General features: G+C 30.4%; 3 protein-coding genes across 3 annotated transcripts; 1 reads left to right on the top strand and 2 right to left on the bottom strand.

Moving 5' to 3' along the window:
- Positions 1-2,794: 2,794 nt before the first annotated feature.
- LOC128389763 (hillarin-like) lies at positions 2,795-25,111 on the top strand. Its single transcript, XM_053349397.1, has 6 exons — positions 2,795-4,309; positions 9,605-9,940; positions 21,631-22,035; positions 22,376-22,534; positions 22,639-22,865; positions 23,156-25,111. Exons 1-6 carry the CDS (start codon positions 4,085-4,087, stop codon positions 24,333-24,335), a joined length of 2,532 nt encoding a protein of 843 aa, XP_053205372.1. The 5' UTR covers positions 2,795-4,084; the 3' UTR covers positions 24,336-25,111.
- LOC128389784 (uncharacterized) lies at positions 12,368-14,445 on the bottom strand. Its single transcript, XM_053349413.1, has 4 exons — positions 13,945-14,445; positions 13,193-13,884; positions 12,865-13,111; positions 12,368-12,796 (listed from the first exon to the last, which is right to left on the bottom strand). The coding sequence occupies exons 1-4, from the start codon at positions 14,354-14,356 to the stop codon at positions 12,594-12,596; spliced, it is 1,554 nt and encodes a 517-aa protein (XP_053205388.1). The 5' UTR covers positions 14,357-14,445; the 3' UTR covers positions 12,368-12,593.
- LOC128389774 (uncharacterized) lies at positions 17,147-19,168 on the bottom strand. The gene is made up of 2 exons (XM_053349403.1): positions 18,489-19,168; positions 17,147-18,421 (listed from the first exon to the last, which is right to left on the bottom strand). The coding sequence occupies exons 1-2, from the start codon at positions 19,050-19,052 to the stop codon at positions 17,174-17,176; spliced, it is 1,812 nt and encodes a 603-aa protein (XP_053205378.1). The 5' UTR covers positions 19,053-19,168; the 3' UTR covers positions 17,147-17,173.
- Positions 25,112-25,703: the final 592 nt, after the last annotated feature.

Genomic DNA, 25,703 nt, shown 5'->3' with positions numbered 1-25,703 from the left:
AACGAATAGGATTGTCCCATTTAAAGAGTGAAGATAAAAAAAACGAGAAAAAAAATCCAAGGAAAAAAGTGATGCAGTAAATGATAAGAGCTTAATCATCATCATCATCATCATCACCAGCAGAATCAATTGTAAACTTGATTATCATTTCAATTGTCAATTGTGATGGAGAACAGAAAATGATGGCGAAAAAAAAATTGATCCTCCAAAAGGGAAGAAGCTGAAATGATAAACATCACCTAAGGAACTTTTTTTTTCATCAATCTCAAGGAACAAGGAATTAAACTCTAATCACAATCAACAAATTCTAATCTAATACCAAACTCATGATCTAAATTTTAACGAAAACAAAATTACCTATCGGATAAGATGATGGAAAACAAAGAGATACCTTTCTCCTAATATTATTGGTATTATAATCATTTGATTAACAAGTGATTAACTTTGATTGTTACCTTTGTGATCCAGTTTAAAGAGATGAAAAAAGTTAACAAACAAGTGACACCAGAATTGAAAAGGAACCTTGATGAAACTGATCTACTGACATACTACTGATTATCCTAATCTCTCTCTCTCTCTCTCTCCTGTTGGTAACAATCAAGAATAAAAAAAGGATTAATTGTTTAATATTAATACAATTAAACACGACACAAGGATCATCCTTAATCCATAAGATTTGCTGGTGAAAAAAGTCCTTGAAAGTGCACACACATAAAGTGGACTTACCTGACGAAGGAATAATAATAGAGAAACAATTAACAAACAATTAACCTCTAGAAGAAAAAAAATGAACAACAAATTAACTCAATTGTAACCAGAGTTAATTAAACTCGAAATTAAAAAGCAAAATAATCATTGAAACGCAAACACGGATCAAAATTTTGGCAATGGCCCAGAAAAGTGAAATGATTTGTACCTGAGAAAGATGAAAACAAAAGGATAACACGAAACAAGAGATAAACAATCAACTCGATCAATTGACAGACAAATGATGAAGATGATGATAACTATAGTGATCAAATGTTAGCCAACAACAACAACAACAATTAACAATTTACCTGTTCGTTAGCTTATCAATCACAATCAACGAGATTCTGAAAACTTTGAAGAAGGTTAAATAAGATCAGCAAAGATAAGCAAAGAAAAAAAAATGGAAAATTAACAAAAATGATCCATTTAAAATCGTTAATCACTGGAATTAGAGGATTGATGATGATGATCATTCCAACAACAATCAACTGGAACACATGATAATATATATTCACTATGAAACTTACCTGGATGATTTATATTATCAAGCAGAAAACAATTATCAAGATGATTTTGTTTTGCTATTAAATGAAAAAAAAACTTAATAGTTATGATTAAATATCATGATTATCATATTATATTATTTATGTTCAATAACTGTAATACCAAATATATATTATCATAGGTAATCAAAATTGTTTATCAATGAAATTTATATAAATCAAAAAGTAAATGAATGTAACAATCAGCTAATCATGATGATTAACAATAATTTCAGGTTATATTTTCATCAACATGTAACAATCATTTTCTTAATGACTGTTGTAATGTAATCATCCACCAGTGAGTGTTTAACTTTAATTGCATTGATATTTTACTTTCTTAATCATTATCATCATCATCATCATCATCATCATCATCATCATCATCATTGTGTCATTTTTCAAAATGGCCACCACGAAATCAACTCAACCCATGAAGTTTTTTCATTTCATCATCATTATCATTTTCACATGAAACCTAAATTGTTGTCATGATTATCATTCAAATGAATTGGATATTTAAAGTGAGAAACAATGAAAATCGTTGAATCCTGAATTTTACATGATATATTAATAATTATCCTCATGAAATTGAAATGATAAAAACTTTAATCATCTCCGAATTATGTTAATCATGATTAATGAAAATTTCATTAAGTGTTAACACTTTCAAAAGTTAAAAGGTAAACAAATAATTACCATTAAATTGTTGTCTTTTTTTGTCATGAATTAACGATGAACAATGAATAACATGATTATATATATTATATGTCAACAGATGATTATGATTTAATAATCATCTTATTTAATACTTATAATGTTAATAATTCATGATTACAATTAACTAATTTACCAATATAAGGGAAAATAATATTTACCTTTATATTGTAAACAATTCTGCTTCCGGGAATGAATATGTCAAGAAAATAATGAATTATAAGTTATCATCATCATCGTTATCATCTTAATCATCATCAATAACTATTAATAACTATTGATAAATTTAACCCAAAAGTGTATTAATTGATGATTAACCATTTTAATCAGTTAAATTGTTGTTGACCATTAAAACTCCTCAATGTTTACATTTCAGAGTAAAAGTTTTAAAGGTAAAAGTTGAAACGAAGGCGTTTCGTTTGCATGATATTGATAATGATATAATATAAATGAAAGAAAGGGGAGGATGATAAGGGATGATGATGATGAGAATTGTATGTGGAGAAAGAGAAAAAGAAAGAGAAATAGATAGAGAAAAGAGAGAGAAGAAAGAGAAGACTGAGTTTTCTGTATGAGAAAAAAAAACTCGTTTCTCTTTCGGTTGAGTAGATACACTTTTTTTCATGTATCTCTTATATTCATCCCCACACGTCATCCAACGTTAGGTCAGGCTTTTCCCTCCCCACTCCCCAATCTCTCTCTCTCTCTCATCTTCTTTATCATCCCTCTCTCTCTCTCTCTTTCTCTTTCTTTCTCTCTCTCTTCATCTTCTTCTCATAAAACTGTTGCTGTTGTTGTGGCCTCAAAGAAGAGTAGAGATGAAATTATGTCCCAATCTTTAACCTGAGAATTTTTCTCTATTATTTTTCTTTCTTTGTCTAACCTAACCCATCTTCTTCATCTTCATCATCCTCATCATCATCTCCCTCTCTTTTTCATCATTATTACAAGCAAGAAAAACAAAATCTACCTGAGAAATGGTCAAATCTCATTGATGACCAATCCTTTTGGTTGTTGTAAAGTGTTTTATGTTAGTAGTGAAGTTAAAATCAACCAGAATCAACCAGAAAACCCAAAAAAAAAATCCGTAACAAATTGTCATTCATCATAATCTCCAATCAGTTTAATTTAGTTAATCAATCTCCAAGAAAGTGATAACAATTTAATTCGGATCATCATTTGTCTCCATCTCAAAATAATCATCTTGTTTTCCTTTAATTTTGGATAAATCTTATTAAAGTTTAGTGTTAAATCATTTGTTTTCCTGTTAATTTGATTGTTTTCATTAATTGCTGATCACTGGTCACTCTTCAATTGTGTAATTATCATCTTCATGATTGTCCAATGTTCATCACCTTTGGTTATTGTAAACAAATTGTGTCCATTTGATTGAAATCATTTTGTTTTGTTAACACCAATTGATCACCTGATTGTTATATTGATTACATTTTGATTCTCTGGGTAAATGTAACCATTAATTGTTACAATTTATATATTTAATTATAAATCGATTTTCTCATCCGAGAAACAATCAACCAACCATCTCAATTGACAACAACAACCAGGCGACATTTTAAATTGTGTATTTTTCACATTACAAATCATTCAATTAAAAGTAAACTACAATTAATTATTTTTTCTCAATTATATCTGTGAGTGAAAATTGATTACTGATCAATTAGTAAGGGAAATTTACTAATCATGATCAGTGAAACGAGTTAAAATCAATTTTAATTTCCCTCCAATTCAGTGATTGAATTTTTGTTTTGTTTTCATTTGTTTTCATGTGGTAAACATCATGATAATCAATCCTCAAGACGAGTGATTAATTGTTTACAATCATCTTGATCATCACAATTTAAATGTTTTCCAATTGATTTACTAAACAATCACCAATTGATCCATTGAATTAGATATTAAATTAAATTGTCACCAAAGTGTTTAAGTGAAAAACAAAGAGCAACAATTGACAATCAAAATCGAACCTTTGTTTTTTGTTAAATTTCTTTCCTTCTTCTTCTAATTATTGCGAAAACAATTTAATTATCATTAATCTACTCTAAGTTGATGATTTAATGTCAACAACAATTAGTTTAAACAACGCAGCTCGTAAAATGGTCAACAGTATGTACGAAAATCATTGCCTCAGGTGTAATCATGTCGTCTATCAAGTGGACAAGATCGGACCTTTGAAAGATTTCACCTTCTTCCACCAAGGATGTTTCAAGTGTGCTAATTGTGGAACCAAATTAACCCTAAAAACCTATTACAACAATCAACAAGACAATGACGATAAAGAGGTAATTAACAATTAACTCTTCTTCTTAATTAACCCTTCAACCTTTGACCAAAATTTGGAGAAAATTGGTCAATCGAATGAGGGAAAAGACAAAAAGAAGAAGAGAAAAAAAAAGTTCTTATCCAATGTAAATAATACATTGAACTCTCAATGGACACTTAACTTTCAGCTCTCAATTCCTAATTATCTTCATCATCCACCCCCTCCTTTTACCTACATCATCCTAACCGGTTGAAAGACATCATCATCATCATCATCCTCATCATCATCTTAATCAACTGACCCTTCCTCATGTAATGATACATATAAAATTTAAGATTCTCATTCCTTGAGAAATGAGATATTATTTTTCCCTCTCTCATGTTTTCCTCTTGTTTCCTCCTTTGTTTTGCATGTTATATTTTAATTATCATCATAATCATCATATAATTTGAATAATTATCATCATCATCATCATGATAATGAAGATAATTTTATCACCACACAAACACACACACACACTTAGGCTTATATGCATTTGACCAACTTCAATCATTGATATAATACAATAGTAGGAGTAACAAGGTTGACACTTTGAGTTTCCTTTGCAAATATTATTACAAAAAAAGTAACATAATAATATGATTACCTTTTTAATTCCTGTAATTTAATTAATCCAATAAAGGATAATTAGATTAAATTACAACAATTTGTGTATCATAACAATCAGTGAAGGTAATATAAGATTAACCTTTAACCTGATGATGATCGTCAGCAAATTACCTTTTAATTAACTAAGTACTTGATTGTATTAATCTTGATTGTTATTAATATTTTCTTCATCCTTAATTGTCACATTCATCAGGATTATCTTGATTGTTTCCCTCAAGTCAATGATTAACTAATAACAATTATATATTATTATTATCAGTTTTGTATACGTGATAGTTTTGGTCAATTTTTCAATCGTTAACAATTAAAGTTAACAATTGAATTAACTTTAATCAGTTAGATTGTGTTGAACAAAAAAGTAATTATTATTTGGTTCATTTATTAATCAGGAATGAATCAACTTTTTAATCAATTAATCAAGTTTACTGTTGGTGTTATGATTACTTAATTGTAATTTCAACTGTCAATAGAAATTAATTACAATCAATATCTTTTTTTTTGTTAACAATTAACAAAACAGAACTTAATTTAGACAAATTGTGTGATAATCAATTGATTCATTAAGTTGATTGTTACAATTCAATTAAATCGTAGGTGTTGTTGGTTATTAATCAATCTGATAATAACAATTTACTGATTATAAGATATAAAATTTACAATTTGAGACAAATTTAATTCATCATCATCATTTAAATCACGTTCATAAAATTAACAATTAATCTCTTAATAATAATAACCTTACGATAATTAATTATCTGGTTATGCTTAGAAACCATTTTTGATCCAGTTTTTAATTGTTGTCCAGCAATTTAATCAACAACCTCCTCTACTTACATGATTAAATTACAACAATTAACTCAAACGGTGATAATCATGTTGATAACCTTGAATCCGGAAGCATTTAAGGTTAAGTAAATCACTAATTTAGTTTAATCAACAATCAGAGAATCATAATTATCATGATTAAAATTTTCAATTTGGAAGCCAATGATTTAACCTTGTCCTGGAAAATAACAACTCTAAGCAAAACAGAAATTAACTGATTGTTTCTGATCATCTGTTGCTAATTACAATCAATAAACTAAATTGTTTATTGTTCATCAAATCAGTTAACTATCTAATAAAATAATTACGTTGGAATAACAATTAATCAAACTGATTAAGAATAAAAATAAAAATAAAAATCTCTCAAAACTTTTTCTTTCCATCGATTCTCATGGTTAACAATTAAATCATTGAATCTTAATCATTACGATATAAAAAAAACAACCTAACGATGGATATGAATTAATTTATCATCGAAACGATTTAATTGTAGCAATTAACATTAATAATAATCTTCATTCAATGATAATAACGTTGAAAGAAAAATTTAATCATCATTTAATTCAGTAATCAGTTGACACCTTAACAAACAATTAGATTAACAGTTAATCCAGAAAATCAAGTTAACAGGACCAATAACAAGAATCAGTTAAATTGTTATTATGATGATGATTTACGATCAACACAATTTACTGATGATGATTAAAGGATGAGAAAAAATGTTTATCCTTTATTGTTCAATCAAATTAAACCAATCGAATCAAACACTTTGTTAATCAACAATTTAACTGATTGTTGTTATATGAGTTTCAAGAATTAGAAGAAGAAAAAAAATTTTTTCCAAACCAAAACTTTTCGAACTCGTTAGAACTTTATTATCCCCCCACTCATGAACTAATCGAAAGCCATTTAAAACCACAATAACAATAATCATGATAGTAAATGATTAGTGTCTTAATCATGATGATTAAGCTAATCGTCAATCATAATAATATAATAATCATAATGATGTCTCTTAACCGTTAGTTTCAATTGCTTCACTCTGATTCATTTTCATCCTTTTTTTATTTCAACTGTTTGAATGTTAATTGTTGTTAAATTTACACAAGATCCTTATTATTAACTTACAATTAACTTGATTATTAATACCATTTATTTCAAGATATTACTATTGTTTATCATAATGATTGTTAATTATATATTATAATCAATGTTGATGATGATGATGCTAATCACCTTCATCATTATCATCAACATTGTATCATTAATTGTTGGTGTTAATTACTGTCACACTATTGTTAACTTTTGTTTACACTTTGATTATATAAAGTTGATAACAATAAATTAAGAAATTGAAATGTTAGATAATCAATTGATTGTTACCTGTTGATAATTGAATTAACTAATAACTAATGTTGATGCTGATGATAATCATGATGATCACAATGATTACAACAATTAAAAGGATTGTCTTTTTTTTTGCTCTTTGATTTAAAGTTAACTTTTTTTTTTCTTCAAATCAACTTGCAAAGTGTTTTCAATGAATAACAATTGAAACAATTTATCCTGATTGTCACTATTAAGTTAATTGTACAACCAACATCATTGTGCTATCATTGACCAAGCCTAAAAAATATACAGTTTCCGTTATTAAAACTTATTAACCACACCCAACAATTAAAACTGTTATCAACATAATCGTCATCATCATCATGATAACAATCAACAAATTAACTTTGTTTTTTTACCACTTCCTATGATTTAACTTTAATCCTAACAATCAAAATGGCGTAACAACAATTTAAACAACTTTCACTTTTGTTTTCTGGTGAAAAAAAAAATCACAATCAGTTATCAATATGAGAGAAACAATCAACTTGAACAATTTAATAGCAATCAATTTGTTGTAAAAATCATCTTGTAGTTTTAATTGTTGTACACAAACGTTAATTACTTTGATTTTTTAAGTTTCTGGTTCAATTGATTAAACTTAAAGTCACCAACCTGTTAGTATATTGCTAATCAATAGGAATGGAAAAATTTTTAACCAAAAATCACAATCACAAAGGTAAAATACTAATCATCATCCACACCATCAGCAATATAATCATCATGATAATGATGATGATCATCATTGTCACAATATAATCAGTAAATTGCCATGATAATAATAAAATAACAACAACAACAACGTCTCAACACTTAAAACGTATTTAAAGTTACGGAAGAAAATTTTTTCTTCCAATAGTTTTTTCCCTTTACATTTACTACTGGAATTTACAATTCAAGCCAATTGTTTAACTAACTACTAACAATTTACAATCAAAACGTGCTCACTATCAGGCCAATTGAACAGAAATTATCTTGACAATTTAGTTTACTAACCTGAACAATCAATTCTAATCATTACCATGATGATAATATAAATGTCTTTTTGCTTCTCTACTCAAATCAACCTTTGAGTTTGTAGAAAATACAATTTATTGTTTAATAATAACGAGGAAGATGAAGATGAAGATGAGGATGAGGATGAAGATGAGGTTGAGGATGAGGATGAAGATGAAGATGATGATGAGGAAACCATGTTGTCTGAATAATAAAGTTTTCCGTGAATAGTAATCAATCCGATAATTGTTTGGAAATTTTGACGAAACCGTGAAACACGAAATTTTGATGATCATTGATTCTAATTCGTTAACTGATTAGTAAATTGTTATTGTTTGATTATGAAGATTTATAAATGGAAAGTCTCGATTCTTAAAAAAAAATCAATTCTCTGTCTCCACAATTAGTAAATTGCTGTAGTTATAGTTGTAATCATAATCGTCAATGTCTTCACTCAATGATTAACTTTAAGTACATGATTTTTTCATCATGATAATTATCAATGATTAACATGATTGTTAGTTAATAGTAAATTGATTTATAATAATAATAAATTGATGAGTTGACTTATTAATTTGATTGACTGTAAAACTGAATCAAATTAATTAATCATGAACATATGATTAAGTTTTTTTTTTCCTTCTTGTTGATCAACTTGTATTACAATTTTTAAAATTGTATAAATAAATTGCTGGTTAGTTAATTGAATTAAATTGTTTACCATATCCTTTAATTAATTAGATTTATCTTTCTGTTAACAATTTAAGATTATAAAAGGTTGATTGTTGTGGTCACATTGATTAACACCATTCAAATTAGCATTTAGATTGTTTAATGATTACGATTCAAATTAACCAAATCAACATGACAATTTCCGGAGAAACTTTTTTCCAACATGTTTTATATCAAATGAATACAATTGAATCTAATTTAATGATCAACGTTGATGATGATGCTTTGAATTAATAATAATCTTCATCATCATACTGATGATTATCATTATAATCATTTATCATCGTGCTTACGATTTATTTAAAAAGCCAAACAAACGGCAGCAATTTAAATGGCGTTTCAATCGAGGTCAAATCGTTAGGGAAAAAAAGAGAAAAGCAAACTCGAAATTTAAATCAACCTACGAAAATTGTTTTCTTTTTCCTAATTAAGACACAGAACTCACGTAAATTTATCATCAAAATGGTGATAATCATCCTCGCCAACGATTAAATCAATTGATTGTAAGTTACAATTAAGATAACAACAAAAAGAAAACAAAATTCAAGGTATTTCTTTGTATATCTAGTGTGTGTGTATTTGTCCCTGAGGTTCCCAAGCCCAAAGAGCTGAAAAACTTAGTGAATTCATTTGTTAATCACCAGTGAATTAAATCAGTTTATTAATTATCTGTGATCTTTTTTACTTATCTATTGACCATTAGGTTTATTGTCAAAGTCACGTACCCAAAACAGGTCCAGGTAAATTGGACGGACTATCGGTGGGCATTAAACAAGCTCTGAATATCCCTAAACCTCATCACCTTGTCAACGATCAGATTCGTGGTAGTGGTAAAGGTACATTTGACGTTGAAGCTTTGGGCATAAAGACAGCGATGTCCACACCTAAACCCTACGAACCTGAACAACACCGAAACCGGGAAAACATGGCCGGACGTTTCGATGCCTCCGCTCTTCACATACAACACGGTATCAATGCGACCAAACTGCAACGAAACTACAAGAACGGTGCCGACGATGCCAAAATCGAGGAGTTTCTGGTGAGTTGATAAAAAAATTTCCATTCGAAAACAAACAATCGATCGATTCCCCCCCTCTCTCTCTCTAATTGTCAACAATCTAATTTCTCTTTTTAACCACTTAACATCATCTTCAATCTATACCTGATTAGCTCAGATTAATTGGAACAAAGTTGATTGTTCAAGTAACGAACTTTTTTTTTCTTCGAAAAAGAGAAAAAAAAAGTTTTCTTAATCTGTCAATTTACCGATTTTCTTTGATAATAATACTTCACTTAAATTGTTAATGGTTATGATTTACTATTATATTAGTTTGATTACTTTTGATTTACTTGATCAAGTGAATTATTCCCTTGATTATTATCATTATTTAGAGCGAGCATGTTACATGATGCTGATGATGGAAATATAATATCGGTGAAAAAAAATCGAAAATGATAAAAAATAGTAACACGTTATCTTCATCTTCATCTTCATTTTCTCATCATCATCAGTATCATTATTGGATCATCATCATCATCGTCATCATCTTAATCATCTTTTTTATCTTTACCTTTCCATTTGTAATCATTATCATCAAGTTAATTGCGATCTTAAAATCGCCAGAAAAAAAAACTGTTCAATCAAAGTGATTAAACTTTTTCTTTTCATTTATTGACGATGAACCAACAACATTGATTAACTTAATCATTATCATTTCTTAATTGTTGATATATTGATTATTGTTAATGGGGAAAAGATCAGAAATGATTAAACAAACTTGATTCACTTTCTCAATCACTTTAATTGATTTTCATGAGATTCTGATATTAGATTGACATTAGTTAAGATTTAATCATTGCTATGAACAATTAGAAAGTTATAATATTTTTTGATTCAATGGTTTAATTGTGATTGTGATTGATTTGTAACAATTAACTTTCCTTTGTTAGTTTTTCATTAGTCAACAATTGATTTAATTTTTAGTTTATTACTTTTTCCCGATCAACAATTTCTTTTGCCAATTAACTGATTATGGATCCAATTAAATATCAGATTGTTATTTATATATAAATTAAATTTGATAATTAGGTTTGGGTGATAAAGTTTTTAATTTAGTTTCGATATCAAATTAATCAATCTCTATCTTTATCCACACTCTCAATACACAATCAGTTGATTGTGTGATTAAAACACAAATCGTAATCATGTTTACGACTTTTGAATTGTGTTCAAAGTTGATTAAACTGGTTCGTTAGTTAGTTAATTGTAGTAACGAACAAAAAAAGTACAAACTTTAAGTCACTTGGGAATTGAATTAACAATTAATCCAGTTACTCATTAATACTATTTGTTTTTTTCTCTCTCTCTCTCTCCTGATAAACTTTTTGTTTTCTCGTTGATTGTTATAATTAAGTTTCCACCCATGCCTACCAATTAAATCCTTCAAACTAACTAGTTAGTTAATTTAGTAAATCATCAACAATCAGCGGGAAATTAAAGTGTAAACTTTTGCAATGAGTTGGCTCATTTTTCATCAACCGAGATGAATGATAACCATACAGACAGATAAAAGTTAATCATGGTTCCTTTTTTTTTTGAAACAATTATCTTTTTCCTCTCAAGTTAATTAACTAACAACAATTTACCAAACCCTCGGTAGTTAGTGAATTTATCTGATCTCATTTCTGTTTCAAATTTAGTTCTTACACTCTGATGAGGTGGATATTCAGTTTTCTCATCATGTAGATACTTTGAGCCTTCAATTTTCAAGATCAAGGTTCAATTCACAGAATCTCATCATCGTTAATTGTTATTCAAGAATTAATTTTCATAATAAACTGCATCCGGAAAACGAAATGACCGGAAATGGTCAATGGATGTTGATTTAATTCACCAAACTATTCAATTCATCGTTTGTTGTTTGTTGTTTGTTGTTTGTTGTTGTTGTTGATTAATTTGTGACAATTAACGAGACAATCAAATGATTAATGCTAATACAAAATTGTTTACTGATTGTTGTTAAAGTTACAATTGTAATTAAAATTATTTATTTCTTTCATTTGATTAATTGTTTTCATATAATTCATTTTAACTTTTACTCAAATGATTTAATACTCAACAATTAATGATGTAATTTTCAATTAACACAATTTAATGATTACGAGTGTTTTTTTTTTACTAATATTTAATGAAAGTGTTAATGTTAATTAATTTGTTAATTGTTAATATATTGTTATTATTGTGAATTGTTCCCAGTCAGCCTTTACACAAACGCATTAAAAACGCGCGAAGAAGGAAAGTGTCAGATTTTACGCGAAGAAAATCCTGATGCAATTTTATGTTCGCAAGTTTCATCAGGGGAGTATTTATATTCATGAACGCGTTTAAACGCAACAAAACTATTTCGCGATTACAGTTAACCACGTACATGAACACGAAAATACGCAAATATGTGAGAACGGGATATTGAGGACTAGTACGAGAATTTTATTGAGAAAATTATATCAAAATAGATTCATGTAAATAAAAAACAAAATGAAAAATAAAATTAAACAAACGCAAATCGAATTTAGAGAAAATAGATATCTAGAAATGAAAACAGAATAACGAAATAGATTACTAATGATTATGAAATATAACGAATATGAAAAGTTTAAATGGATAATTAATTGCTAAATAGCCGTGAAAGTACTCAATAAATACTGATCGCGTTCATGGGTTCATCAGATTGAGGTTGTTCAATTGCTTGAACTTCATCTTTATCGAGCTCTTGTACGCGTTTCTTTTCAGTTCGTGTCCGATTGAAATCATATAGAGCTTTCTGTATTTGACCCATACTTTCGCGATAACTTTGTAGTGACATTGTGTCCATGTATTGAATTTGATGAGCATAACCTGAAATGAACATGAAAGTACGTTGATTATAATTTTATATCATGAAATCGAGGTGAAAAGTAACTCACGAATAAGAATATCTAGTTTCTCTTGACCATCTTTCATCCGCTGGTCACCTTCGAGTTTATCTGAGCCAAAACGATAGATAAAATTGCTTTTATTTGGTCTGTCATTTATTTCACAGTTTAATTTCAACTCGGAAGGAATACACATTCTCACGATTCGTGAAACGACCAATGAAGGTTTCGTCGCCTTAATCACTTTATCCCAGTCCTTTAGTGGCAGAAAAATTTTACCAGAAATATTCAATTGGTTCTAGAATAATTTATGAATTTTTATACGAGTTCGTGAATGAGAATTAGTGTTTCTATTGTTCGTGTTTCAGGTTTAACTTACTGTTTCAATTATCTTAGAAACATTGATCTTCTCATCAAGTGGTATTCCAAAATCCTTGCTTTTAGCCTCGTTCGTGTTGTTAAGTTTCTTGTTCATGGCAACGCAAAGATTATAAATATTTTTCACGACAGGAGTCAATTGATTGGTTACGTCTAGAGTTGGAATAATATCATTTAGTTTATCCATTGCTCTTGAAATTTCCATTTCAAGATTCATGTCCAGCTTAGTTCTTTCTTCTCGTAATTTTGCTACAAGAATCGGATCAGAAAAGTTATGTACACGACGCGTTTTAACCTTTTCTCTAGCTCCATGAATGTTTTCTGTTTCAGCTTCATCCGATGTTATCGTGTACTCTTCTGGTTTGTCATGCTCATGTGAAGCTGAACTTTCTTGAGTCAATTCATTCATTAGAAACTCATCATCAATGTCAGAAAACGGGTTGCTTTTCTTTTCCTGTTCGTGGTTATTGAGTTCATTACCTGAAATTTCTTGACTTTTTTGTTCATCTAGTTCACATCCAAGTAAACTATTCAAGTACAAGAAACGAGTATCTGTCTTTTCGGGTTTGAATGTGACAACTGGCTTTGTAATCGATGATATAAGTTTTTCACATTTATAAACACTTTTAGCTGCCGTTTTCGCGACCATCTCGTTAACACTTGCAAGAGATTTTTCCAATGCAATTCGATTCTCTGTACATGAAGAAAGAAAATTAAATCGAGTTCACGATTGATTTGCTAAATCAAAAATACCTGATGACATGACGATTTTACCAATATAGCAAATATGAGATTCGCGGAATCTTATATAGACAGAATCACCATTTTCTTGCTTCTCGACATTTTCATCTCTTTTCACAAGCAGCAGCATTGGTTTAATATCGCGTAAATCTTTATCTATTCCGAGAACAAGCACATAGATGTAACCTTCTTTTGCATGTTCAGGAAACAAGTTCAAGAGGCTGTTTGGTGCTGATGGTGTGGAAGAAACAGACGATGTTACACTTTTTTCTTCGATAAATCTAACCAAAGATTGTTGCATGGGATTAACTTTTTTATTTTTCACATTATGTTTTCTTGTACGTGAGATGGGAGGTTTCGTGTTCTTGGATTGCCTGGTTTTCATTGCTTTGAGGTTCGCGATTTTTTTTACTTTCGGGTTCATGAATTCACGAATTAAATAAAACAAATTAAATTATCAAAACAAAATCACAAATGATAAAAGCAATACTAAAACACACAAACACTTTAACCTGAAAATCAGATAAGGCACATGTACTTGAGGAAAAGGAAGTTAAAAGTATCTTTTGATAATCACCATGGTAACGGTTTGTTTTGATTTTCAATTATGATTTCCATGTTATTCTTGCATCATGAGACGAATATCGGCAAGTACAAACCATCGAGCACTCCGTTTACATCGTCAGCAACTTTTAAATCAGTTTTTTGATAATTTAAATCAACAAAGTTCGCCTGCATCAACTGTTAGTAACGTGAACAGTTCATTAAATCATGAACCTGAAAGTGAAAGTGAACATGAACATGAACCTGGAACTTATACTAACCGGCTTGAACAGTTATCAGAGGATAAATTCGTAGATTTCGTGCTCCTCAAGATGATAAGTGACAACAATTTGACAAAGAAACAAACGGAAGGTTGTGTACGTGCATTAGGAGCATTACTTGAAAGGTTTAACTTATGTTTACAGTTACCCAGCGCGAGAGTTTTGTGGAATAGATCGACGATGATTCTTTCTAAACAATATTGGTTTATCTGTAAAAGAAATCACGCTCACGGACCTTTTTCTGGTGCTCCAAAAGATTTCGCATTAATAAACTGTGATGGACGTTCGTGGAAGCCAAAAACATCTTCATGTAGTTACTTCATGATGCTTGGATTGAAGCAACAGTTATTGTATATTTTACCTACAATATCAAAGTATTTCAAGCCAGAAGTTGATTTCAATAATCATGTACACGACATAAGAGATTCATTTCTGGCTCGTTCTGTCAAACAAAGTGAGACAATTACGCTCACACTATTCACGGACGAGGTTCCTGGTTCAAAAAGTTCTCGGATGACTGTTTACCCTTTTTACGTGCTGATCAATGAGTTACCTTCGGAAATGAGACGAAAATTTGCGATTCTGTTATGCCTGTTTGTTGGGAAAAAGAAACCCGAACTTTCGAAGACAATTTTGGATCCATTAGTTGAGGAGCTGAAAAAAGTGGAGAACGAACAAATTAATTGGACTTGCAAGTTCACGAACATAAATAAGCGATCACGAGTAAAATTAATTGCACTAATTGCTGATGCTCCTATGCGGGCTCATGTACTTGGAGTAAAACAATATAATTCACGCTTCGGCTGTGAATGGTGTCGGGTTGCAGGGAATAATGAAGGTGGATCGATGAAATATCCTAACATATCAAAATCAACTAAGCTTGAACTTTCGCGAACAAAAATAGAATATCTTCTTCATTCACAAGGACACGAACTTGATATCAGCATAACTGAACATATCAAATACACAAGTCCGTTGATTTACTTGGAGTCATTTGACATCGTTTGGGGTGTAAGCGTGGACGTGATGCACAGTGTATATCTTGGAATCGTGAAAGATATCATGAGACGAGGTTGGTTCAATTCTGACATGAAAACGAAACAATTTTACATTGGTTCGGCTGATAAGTTGAGGTTAATCGATTCACGTATTGGAAATTTAAAAGTAACTTCTGAACATGTACGACCTCCACGTTCAATCGTCGATTATAAAGACTGGAAGGCGAATGAGTTCGCATCATTTTTAGTCTACTTTTTCGTTCCTGTTTTAGATAAAATTTTGCCGTACAAGTACATTGCACATCTCGGACAATTGTCACAAGCAATCGTGCTATTGCAAAGCCAACCAATCACGAACGAGATGATAGCTATTGCTGATAATCTTTTGCACGATTTTGTTTCAAATTTAGAAAAACTATATGGTGCTGAATTTCTCACATATAATTCCCACATTTTGCTTCATCTTCCACAATCGGTCGCGAAACTTGGACCTGCTCACGTTATTTCCGCATTTGTTTCTGAAAATGAAATGGGAAAAATCAAAAAGAAAGTGCGAAAATATACTGATGCATCACAAGCTTTGATGAACTTGTACATGATCGATTTGAACTCGAAAATTCAAGAATATGCTTTTTGTTATGATAACCTTTCCCCAAACGCTGAGAAATTTTTCGTTAACAAGAACGTGAATCAATTTTCATCTTTTCATGATATTGAAATCATGGACCCGAAGTTACTTCAATTTTTACAGTCAAATAATCATCAACAAGCAGATATCAAGGAGGCTGAACATGTGAGAATAGAAAAAATTCTGTATACAACAAGGAAATATGACCTGAAACATGTACGAGTAAATTCACTTATTGAGGTTCGAGAACATGTTCAACAAATTAATCGGATACTCAAAGTAGGAAATGAAATTTTTTTCGAGGTTAATGTACTTGATACTAGTGCCGAACCATGGGGAATAGATTTCAATTGTGATGGAGCAATAAATTCACGAGTTGTTACAGTTAAAAAGATTAATTTTCATGAATTTAGTGAACACGAAATGAATTTCACGTACCTCAAAATTAATAATAATATAACTAAACTTTTCATGTACAAAAGTAACAATGAATTTTTTGTCATCAAACTTTGTTTAAGATTAACATGAATTGATTTTACTCTTGTTCATGAAATTGAAATGCTTGAAATGAAATTTTATTCAGAATAGTAATTATAATGTTTGATTGTAAGAATGAAAATGAAAATAGTAAAATAAAAGATAAATGGCTTGATTGAAAAACTTTGTAATGAAAAATGAATTTGAGAAAATTTTGTTCTTAATCAACGTGTTCACGTACGTGACATGTTAATGGAATATTGATTCTAACTTGAAATGTTGAATATGGTTGCTCTGTTCATTTTTTAACATGTTCATGAATTTACCTTGTCCGCGAATTTCTTGCAATATTTCAATGAATGTTGCTCCCAGCAGAAGGGACAGTCATGTACTCGCCAACATGATCCACGACAAGAGGCTCCGGAATGAAACAAATGACAATAATTTCTGTCTGGAAGATAACAACCATTGTTCGCCGTGTATTCAATTGCCATTCCTCTTTCTAACAGCATATTAGACCAATCGTGTTCTTGTCCATCGAATTTGCTTTTAATGTGACAAAACATGAAACTTTCTTGATCACAAGCGATTCGTGATACATGTACGAGAGCTCCATGTTTTTCGATCAATGAATTCAAGAAGCTTGTTCCACATCGTTTGACCGTTGACGGGAAGGAGAAGTTAGACAATGGCTTTATTCCAATCAGCTTTGCACGAAATGCGTATTCTTGTGTAGGCATTTTCGGGTGTTTACCTACCAAGTATCCAATGTCCATGTCTTTTTTCACGATGTCGAACCCATAATCAAGTAAATTTACTTTTACAGATCCATCTTCGTAATTAATGTATTTAACTTTCGCTCGCTTGTATGGTTTCGTGTTCATACCAGGATCTTGTACAATTACATTAGCGCCTACATAAAGATGGAGAACTGGTTGCCACATCTCCGAGTGCTTGTCAATATAGTCGATGATTTCAATTCTTTTTTCGGTAAACTCTGGAATAGTCATACAAACATGAAACGGGCTGATGACTCTTGTAACAATGGAATGTGCAAAATTTTGGTTCGGATGAGGAGTTAAATCAAATGTCTTTGAAATCGGATCGTGTTCATGATCTTGAGCATGTTGTTTACTTGTTGAAGCTACGGGTTCTGATGAACACGAACTTTCCGTTGCTCTTGAAGAAGGTCGTGTACTTTCAAGATTCATGATGATTCTAGACTTAACAGGTACAGGTTCATGAGTCTTCGTGTTTTTGTCAACAGTTGTTTCAACAGCTTCAACATCTACATTTGTATCATCAATTTCCGTTGAATCTGAATCTCCAAACTCAGCTGGATAAGTAATCATGACTCTTTGTCCATAGCCATCAATTGGTTTACCCTCAGCGTCCGTGAACATGAACTTTTGGCGAGTTACAGGCCACGAAGGTAAACTTCCCATGTACCTGTCAAACAGATTTTCCACGGATTTGAAATCCAAGAGCTTAACTTTTTCGGTTGTTAACGAACGAAAAATCTCGATGAGGTTACCAGTCTCAGATGTTAAGTTTGTGATTGCCTGAAATAGAAAAAAAAATCATGTTAATGTTCATGTTCATGAATAAACAGATTACAAATTTACTTACATTTTCAGCAATTTTACGTTCTTCATCATACATGTCTTTCATGTTCATGTGAAATTCGATGAAGGCATCATGATTTTCTCTTATTTTCTTGACCACTTGATTAATTTTTTCATCTTCTTCCGCGATTATCGAGGACACATCATTTGTGACTGAAATAGCTTTTGAAATCTTACATTGAATTATATTTTTAACTCGTTCAGCTTTTTCAATCATCGACTTCAAAGCTTTTTCTTCCACTTTCATGATCACGTTCGAGTTCTTGCTACAGTAATAGCAAAGGTGCTTATTCTCGTGAGTGATGAATTCGCTTCTAAACTTTTTACATTCATCGCACGGCTTGAGTGTTAATTTTTCATGTCCACGAACCAGTTGTAAAGGTGTACAAGGAGTTGTCAAAATTCTTGAATGTATCTCGAGTAAATGTAAATTACAGAGAAATCCATCAGGTATACAAGAACATTTGAAAATTGCATTTCCATTACATCCTTGTTCATGAAATTTACATGGTGGAGTAACACGAATTTCCACACTGTCAGATTTACTGGCTGGTTCTCCACAGCTCATACATACATGTTCATCTTTCACGATACACTTGGAGCAGAAAATACTGAAACATTCATGTACGTAAAAGACACCATCCTTGACTTTGTCATGACAATTGAAACAATTTATCTCGTGAGTCTGGTGATTAATCGCGCCAGATTTTCTCTTTCCGAGAGGTTGACTTTCCATGATCACGATGATAGGTAATCTGAGAGAAAAAAAATGAAAGCGAAATGAGTTGACATTAAATACAAGGTGCTTGACGTGAACGTGTACATGAAATTAAAACTTACCTTTTAACGAAAAAATGGACAAATTATCGATATTTCACTTTCCTTCACGATTCGTGCTCACAATTAAACAAAAATGATGATTATTTAGATAGCGAACAAGAAAATTACCATGAAAAACAATATAATTCAAATTAATCACAAATGTTGATTAAGACGCGTCCAGATACTAATTTAAAAGCGAATTTAAAAAAATTCTTTTTTGTTTCCATGACACGAACGCGAAAAAGCGCGAGTTTCAATTTGGATTATTATTAACATGATTTCGAATTATTCCAATTTAAATCAATTTTTGTATCGCGAAAATTAACAATTTGATGTTCCAATACGTGTACATGTTCTCGAAAATTAAATTAAATCATGAAAATCATACTCGTTAAACTTTTCGCGTAGAATAAATTGGAATGCAAAAAATTTCATGAAATCACGCAGGTCTTTTTGAAGGAAATCTAATGCACACTCAACTTTTGGAAACGCGAGAAAATTGGGTTGACTGGGTTATTAGTTTTTGTGCTGAATCTTTAATTTGATTTTGAAAATTTTATTTATCAATTAACCTAATTACAATTAACTGTCACTGTTTAAAAATAACTTTCTGTTTGTAATTATTTATTAAATTGCTGATCACTTTTGATGATTATTGTTAATTAGTATTGAGAGAGATGGAGGAAGAAGTTTAAATTTAGTGATTAACTGATTAACCATTTACAATTGAATAATCAAATTAAATTGAGAGACAATGAAATCATAAAATGATAATCAAACAATTTGATTACTTAAAGGAAATGTTAATCAATAAGTATCATTGAGGAAACTTTTTATCAAGATCAATTTAATCATCAACAATTTAACAAATGATTACTGATTATTGAAAGGATAACAATTTAATGATCATGAAAATTTGATGATCTTGATGATTGATTGATTTTGATGACAATTAAAGTGAAAAGTTTAATGATCCGGAAATACTGTTAAATTGTCTAACCTTAAACAGAGTATGTGATTAGGACAAAACAACAACAATTAAAGTTAATTCAGTTATATTCAAGAGTAAACAACTAAATCAATCTAACCACTTATTTGAGGTTTAAATTTTGGGCAATTTAAACCATTTGATTTTAATCTGATACAAAATTAGCTGATTTAATGTTTAATTGAAAATGATTAACTAATGGTAATCAACTTAATTGTTGCAGAATTTTGTTTTCGTCATTATTTTAAGAAATTAAAACATGAAAAACAACCAGAAATTAATCTTAATTGTGATTATAATTAAGATGAAGATGATACCAAATCACTCCTACACTTTAAATTGTTTCATTTCCTCTAATTTTAAATCATCTTAAAGTTTAAATTGTTTTGGTAAAAAAAAATAATTAGTCAACAATTTAAATCGCTCATTGATGATGTTGAATAAAATCAAGATAATCAATGTTTAAATTGTTGCCTTACCTCTTGATTTACTAATTGTAACACAACATCATTTAGATTTATGATTTAATCAGTTAACTGTTTGTTCAACAATTTAAAACTTTTCTTAATCAAAGGTGAGGCTTTTTTGTTGAATTTAATTTTTTAATTCTTGTTGACGATTAACTTAAATCACTTTATTGATGATTATCATTAATTTCATCTGACTGGACTTTAAATTGGTGATGATTTAAAACAATTTACAACTACAATACTAATCATCATCATCATTATCATGATTAAGAAACGAAACAATCAGTAAATTGTTAACATTTAAATTGTAATTCAAGTTATTATCATCAAGATGATAAATGATTAAGATTAAAAATTATCTAATTGAAGGGATGAGTTGATTATATGAACATGATTAGTAAAAAGAGAAACAAAATTAAAACAAATTGAAAACTTTTACAACTTTTAATTGTTGCAATTTAAATTCATCAACTCGTTAAGGGTTAAGTTTAAATTGAAGTTGATTAAATTTGCACTAATTTGTCAATCATTTAAAAAGGTTTGGTTAAAGATAATGATTAATCTGATTAGATAGTTAATTGAATTAGATTGAGAAAAAAAAGTTTTCTATTAAACAATTAAAGTTATTTAACCTTAATTGTTATCGATTAGAAAATTGAATTGACCGCCTTTCGTTTTTTGAGAAAATTTTAAATTTGGTTAACCCTTTTAATCCGTTGACTCATTTCATTGAATGAAATTCATTCAATTGTTTCAATTTTGGGCCAAAAATTTTGGCTTAATTGTTTTCTATTTTTTGTTTTCTATTTTTTAATTGTTTTGATTAACTTTTTTTTCTTCGTTTGTTTTTCTCTTTCTCTCTGTAGGATGAAGAGACTCAACGGAAACTTGAGATGCGACATCGAGCTGAAGAAGATGCTTTGTATCGGCAATTTGCTAAGAAAAGAGCGGAAGAGGAAGTTACCATTAGTCAACAGATCCAAGAGGAATGGGAGATAGAATTGGAAAGGTTAACCTCACGATTTCAACATGAAATTTCAATGAAAAAGAGTCGAAAATTTTCCACGGATGACGAGAAAGCGATGACACTTAAATTACAACGAGAGAAACAAGATCTTGAAAAAAATATGACCATCAAGTTGGACCGGAAAAAGGAATCATTGACCCGAAAGCTTCTTGAACAGGAGAGACAAGCAACTGCCGAATTGGTTGACAAACAAAGCAAAGAGATGATGAGCTTGATTAACGAGAAGTTGGTTGAATATCATCAGGTAAGAAAAGAAGAAGAAAAAAAAGTAACAATAACAACGAGGTTAAAAAGGAGACAAAGTAATTAATGATTTGAAAGATTACTTTTTGTCTTACTCACACTAATCATAGGAATACATGTTAATTTGTATATCTATGAGTTTCTATTTCAAGTTTAAAGGGAATCAACAGTCACACAATTAAGAAAGTGTAACGTTCAAAGAAGATTAATGTTTGAAAGAACCAATTTGGTGAAAAATTCTCATCAGTAAATTGTTATTCATGGCAACTAATTCTATTCTTTTCCTTTCCTTATCATATTTGTATCTTTTTTTTCCTTCTGCCATGTTGATTTATCTCTAGAATCTTGATCCGATTGATGAAAGAAGACTGATTAATGAAGAAATGAATCCAACAATTTACCCAAGTCAAGCTCCACCGCCATGCCCTCCATCCATTTCCAAGGCGGAGATTTACACCGATCCTAAAGTATTTACTCATATTGATGAGGTAGCCATAAATGTAAGTGATTCTCACCGCTCTCAATAACAACAACTTGATAATTAGCGAGCGAATTCAAGTTTTGACAGTTTAATTTATTGTACTTCTCTTTTTTTTGTCATTAGGTTGCCCGAGAAGATCAACATACTTTTACCGATTTAGTACGATTATTGATTAGTCCATGTAACAATGATATAGAGAAAGCTCGAGCCATATTCCGTTGGATTACCGTTAAAAATTTGAACACAATGCAGTTTGACGATAATGTAAATGCCGATACGCCGATGGGCATTTTAAGAGGAATTAAACATGGAACTGAAAGTTATCATGTTCTATTCAAAAGACTCTGCAGGTAATGTCACTAATCACCTTTCATCAACAATTTATTCTGATTATCAACAGAACATTAAAACCAACTTACTATTTGTTATTCCCATTTGTTTACCTTAAGGCTCAATTTGAGTTTCTTTCTGTTATTTACATTTTGTAAACAAAGTTTTCTCTCTCTCTCTCTCTTTTACCACAAACAACAATCAATCAGATGCTTAGATTTGATACATTGTCTGTTTACTTGCCTTTCTTATTGAATTTTTGTTCTAAATCTTTGTTTTTTTTTTCACTTATAATTTGATTATTCAACAGTTACGCTGGTCTTCATTGTGTAGTCATCAAAGGATACTCTAAATCAGCTGGTTATCAACCAGGTATACGATTTGAAGATAATCGATTCCGTAACTCTTGGAATGCCGTTTACGTTGCCGGTGGTTGGCGTTTTGTTCAATGTAATTGGGGTGCTCGACATTTAGTTAATGCCAAAGAGGTACCAAGACCTGGTTCGGTATCAAAAGGAGGTAAATCGGACTCTCTTCGATATGAATATGATGACCATTACTTTCTCACCGATCCAAGAGAGTTCATCTATGAATTTTATCCACTTCAACATGATTGGCAGCTCTTGAAACATCCGTTAACTTTGGTTGAGTTTGAAGAGTTACCCTTTGTGAGGTCACTTTTTTTCCGTTACCAGTTATACTTTCCCGATGATAAAGAAACCAAAGCAGTATTACACACCGATTCCTCTGGAGCGGGTAATGTTAGAATTGGAATGCCAGCTCGAATGTCCCCTTCTCTCATCTTCCATTATAATCTTAAATTCTGTGGTGAATCGGGCTCAGAAGCGGCAGGTTCAGATACTTTTGAAGGATGTTCACTCAAACGCTATGTGATGCAATCAGTTTCAAATAACATTGTCTCCTTCCGGATCCATGCACCGACATTTGGTCAATTTATAATGGACATTTTTGCCAATGCAACAACACCTCGAGAATATCTTACCGGTGAACCAATGAAATTTAAATCTGTTTGCAAGTTCAAGATAATCTGTTCCCGTTTAGATACAGTAATGGTACCACTGCCCGATTGTGCCTCCGGTGAATGGGGACCCATGAAAGCGACCCGACTTTTTGGCCTGATCGCTTTAACCCATCAAGAGGCATTAATCTTCGCCTCTGGTCCAACCTTGGAAATTCAATTTCGAATGTCTCGACCATTAACCGATTTTATGGCCTCACTTCATAAAAACGGAGTCGAAGAAAAGAAACTTTTAAAATATGTGTCAACTCACGTACAAGACGATATTGTGACCTTTTTCTGTAAATTCTCGGACGATGGTCAATATGGTTTGGACATTTACACGAGAGAAGTTAATTTAGGTGAAAGAGAATCTCGATCAAATGGTTCGGCAAATGGACATCACCATGAGAAACAATTTCTCACCCATTGTTGCAAATATTTGATCAACGTTAACACCAAACGAATTTAAATTGTTAACAACAATTAACAATTTTCGTAAATTGAATATAAACTTCATCGATTTCCATTAAATTTACTCAACAAAGATTAATGGTCATTCATACAAACACTTAAACCTCACCAATAGTCATTAACAAGTAATTATTGGACATTTAATTACTACCAATTGTTCAACAATTAATCATTTAATCACCAAAAGCTCAATGATTAGATGTTGTAAATTAATTTTTCCTTCCCATCACCAACAATCAACGAAACACAATTAATGCAATCAAAGACTATCTTGAATTTTTTTTGATAACATTTTTTTTTTAATTATAATGAATTGATAATTTTCATTATAATTGTTTACTTATCTTGTTTAATTGTCGTCTAAATCAACTTTTAATCAACGTCTTAATTTTTACCCACTAATTGTAAATGTATTATTTTAGATACAAGGAGACAATCAACTTGTTGAATCTTAATTGTTTTTTTTTCATTGTATCGAACTTTTCAATTCTTGTAAAATCAATCAATTGTTGTTGCTATTAATTGTTAGTACTTTAATCACCTTCTATAATCACTTAAATGATTAACGTATCGCCCGTAACACAATAAAAAATTGTTCAAAATTTAATTGCCCAAAATTTGGTCACTAAATTGTTACAATCAAAACAAAAAGCATAACATTAACTTTTTTTTGTTACTTTAATTGACCTTAATTTGTTTTTCTGATCAATTTTATCCGCTCGTTATTAGATTACAATGGAAAATAATTAAACAATTAGTTAATTCTTACCTTAAGTACAATTTATTACCTTATTTCATACCAACAATTTAAATTGTCTTCAATTGATCAACAAGAAATCAGATTGATTCCGATAAGAGTAACATTCAATTTTTCAAGTTAATTTCCACTTAAAGTTAATTGTTATCACTATTTAACTTAATTGTTAACATAATTATTGGTAAAATATTAGCCAATTGATTAGCATAATCAAGTTTGATTACATTTATTAAATTGCTATCGATGAAAAAGTTTATCTTTAATTGTTGGAAACTCGATAACAGAGTCAAGCAAATTTTTCGTGATCAATTGTTGACTTACAATTGAAAATCATTGGATCTTTTTTTAGACTAATCATGTTTAATTACCTGACCGATGACCTCAAGTTAAGGTCAATAATTAGTTCCCTTGAGAGAGAAAGAGAAAGAGAGAGAGAGAGAGATATGATGAAACTTTTTTTTCTTCTTTTTCCTGACCAATCACTTGCAATGTTGTTGCTCGTTTAAAATTTTTGTGTCTTCTTTTGCTCTTTGTCCTCAAAAGGTCATCTAAAGGTGAAAGTATTTGAAACTAGTTTCTGACCAATGGTCAAGCTTTTTTCTTTTACTC

The sequence above is a fragment of the Panonychus citri genome, unplaced genomic scaffold (genome assembly GCF_014898815.1).
Source record: "Panonychus citri isolate SS breed McGregor unplaced genomic scaffold, ASM1489881v1 Contig00011, whole genome shotgun sequence".
Classification (NCBI taxonomy): Eukaryota; Metazoa; Arthropoda; class Arachnida; order Trombidiformes; family Tetranychidae; genus Panonychus; species Panonychus citri.
The sequence above is the reverse complement of the archived record's forward strand: the minus strand, read 5'-3'. Positions and strand labels throughout refer to the sequence as shown.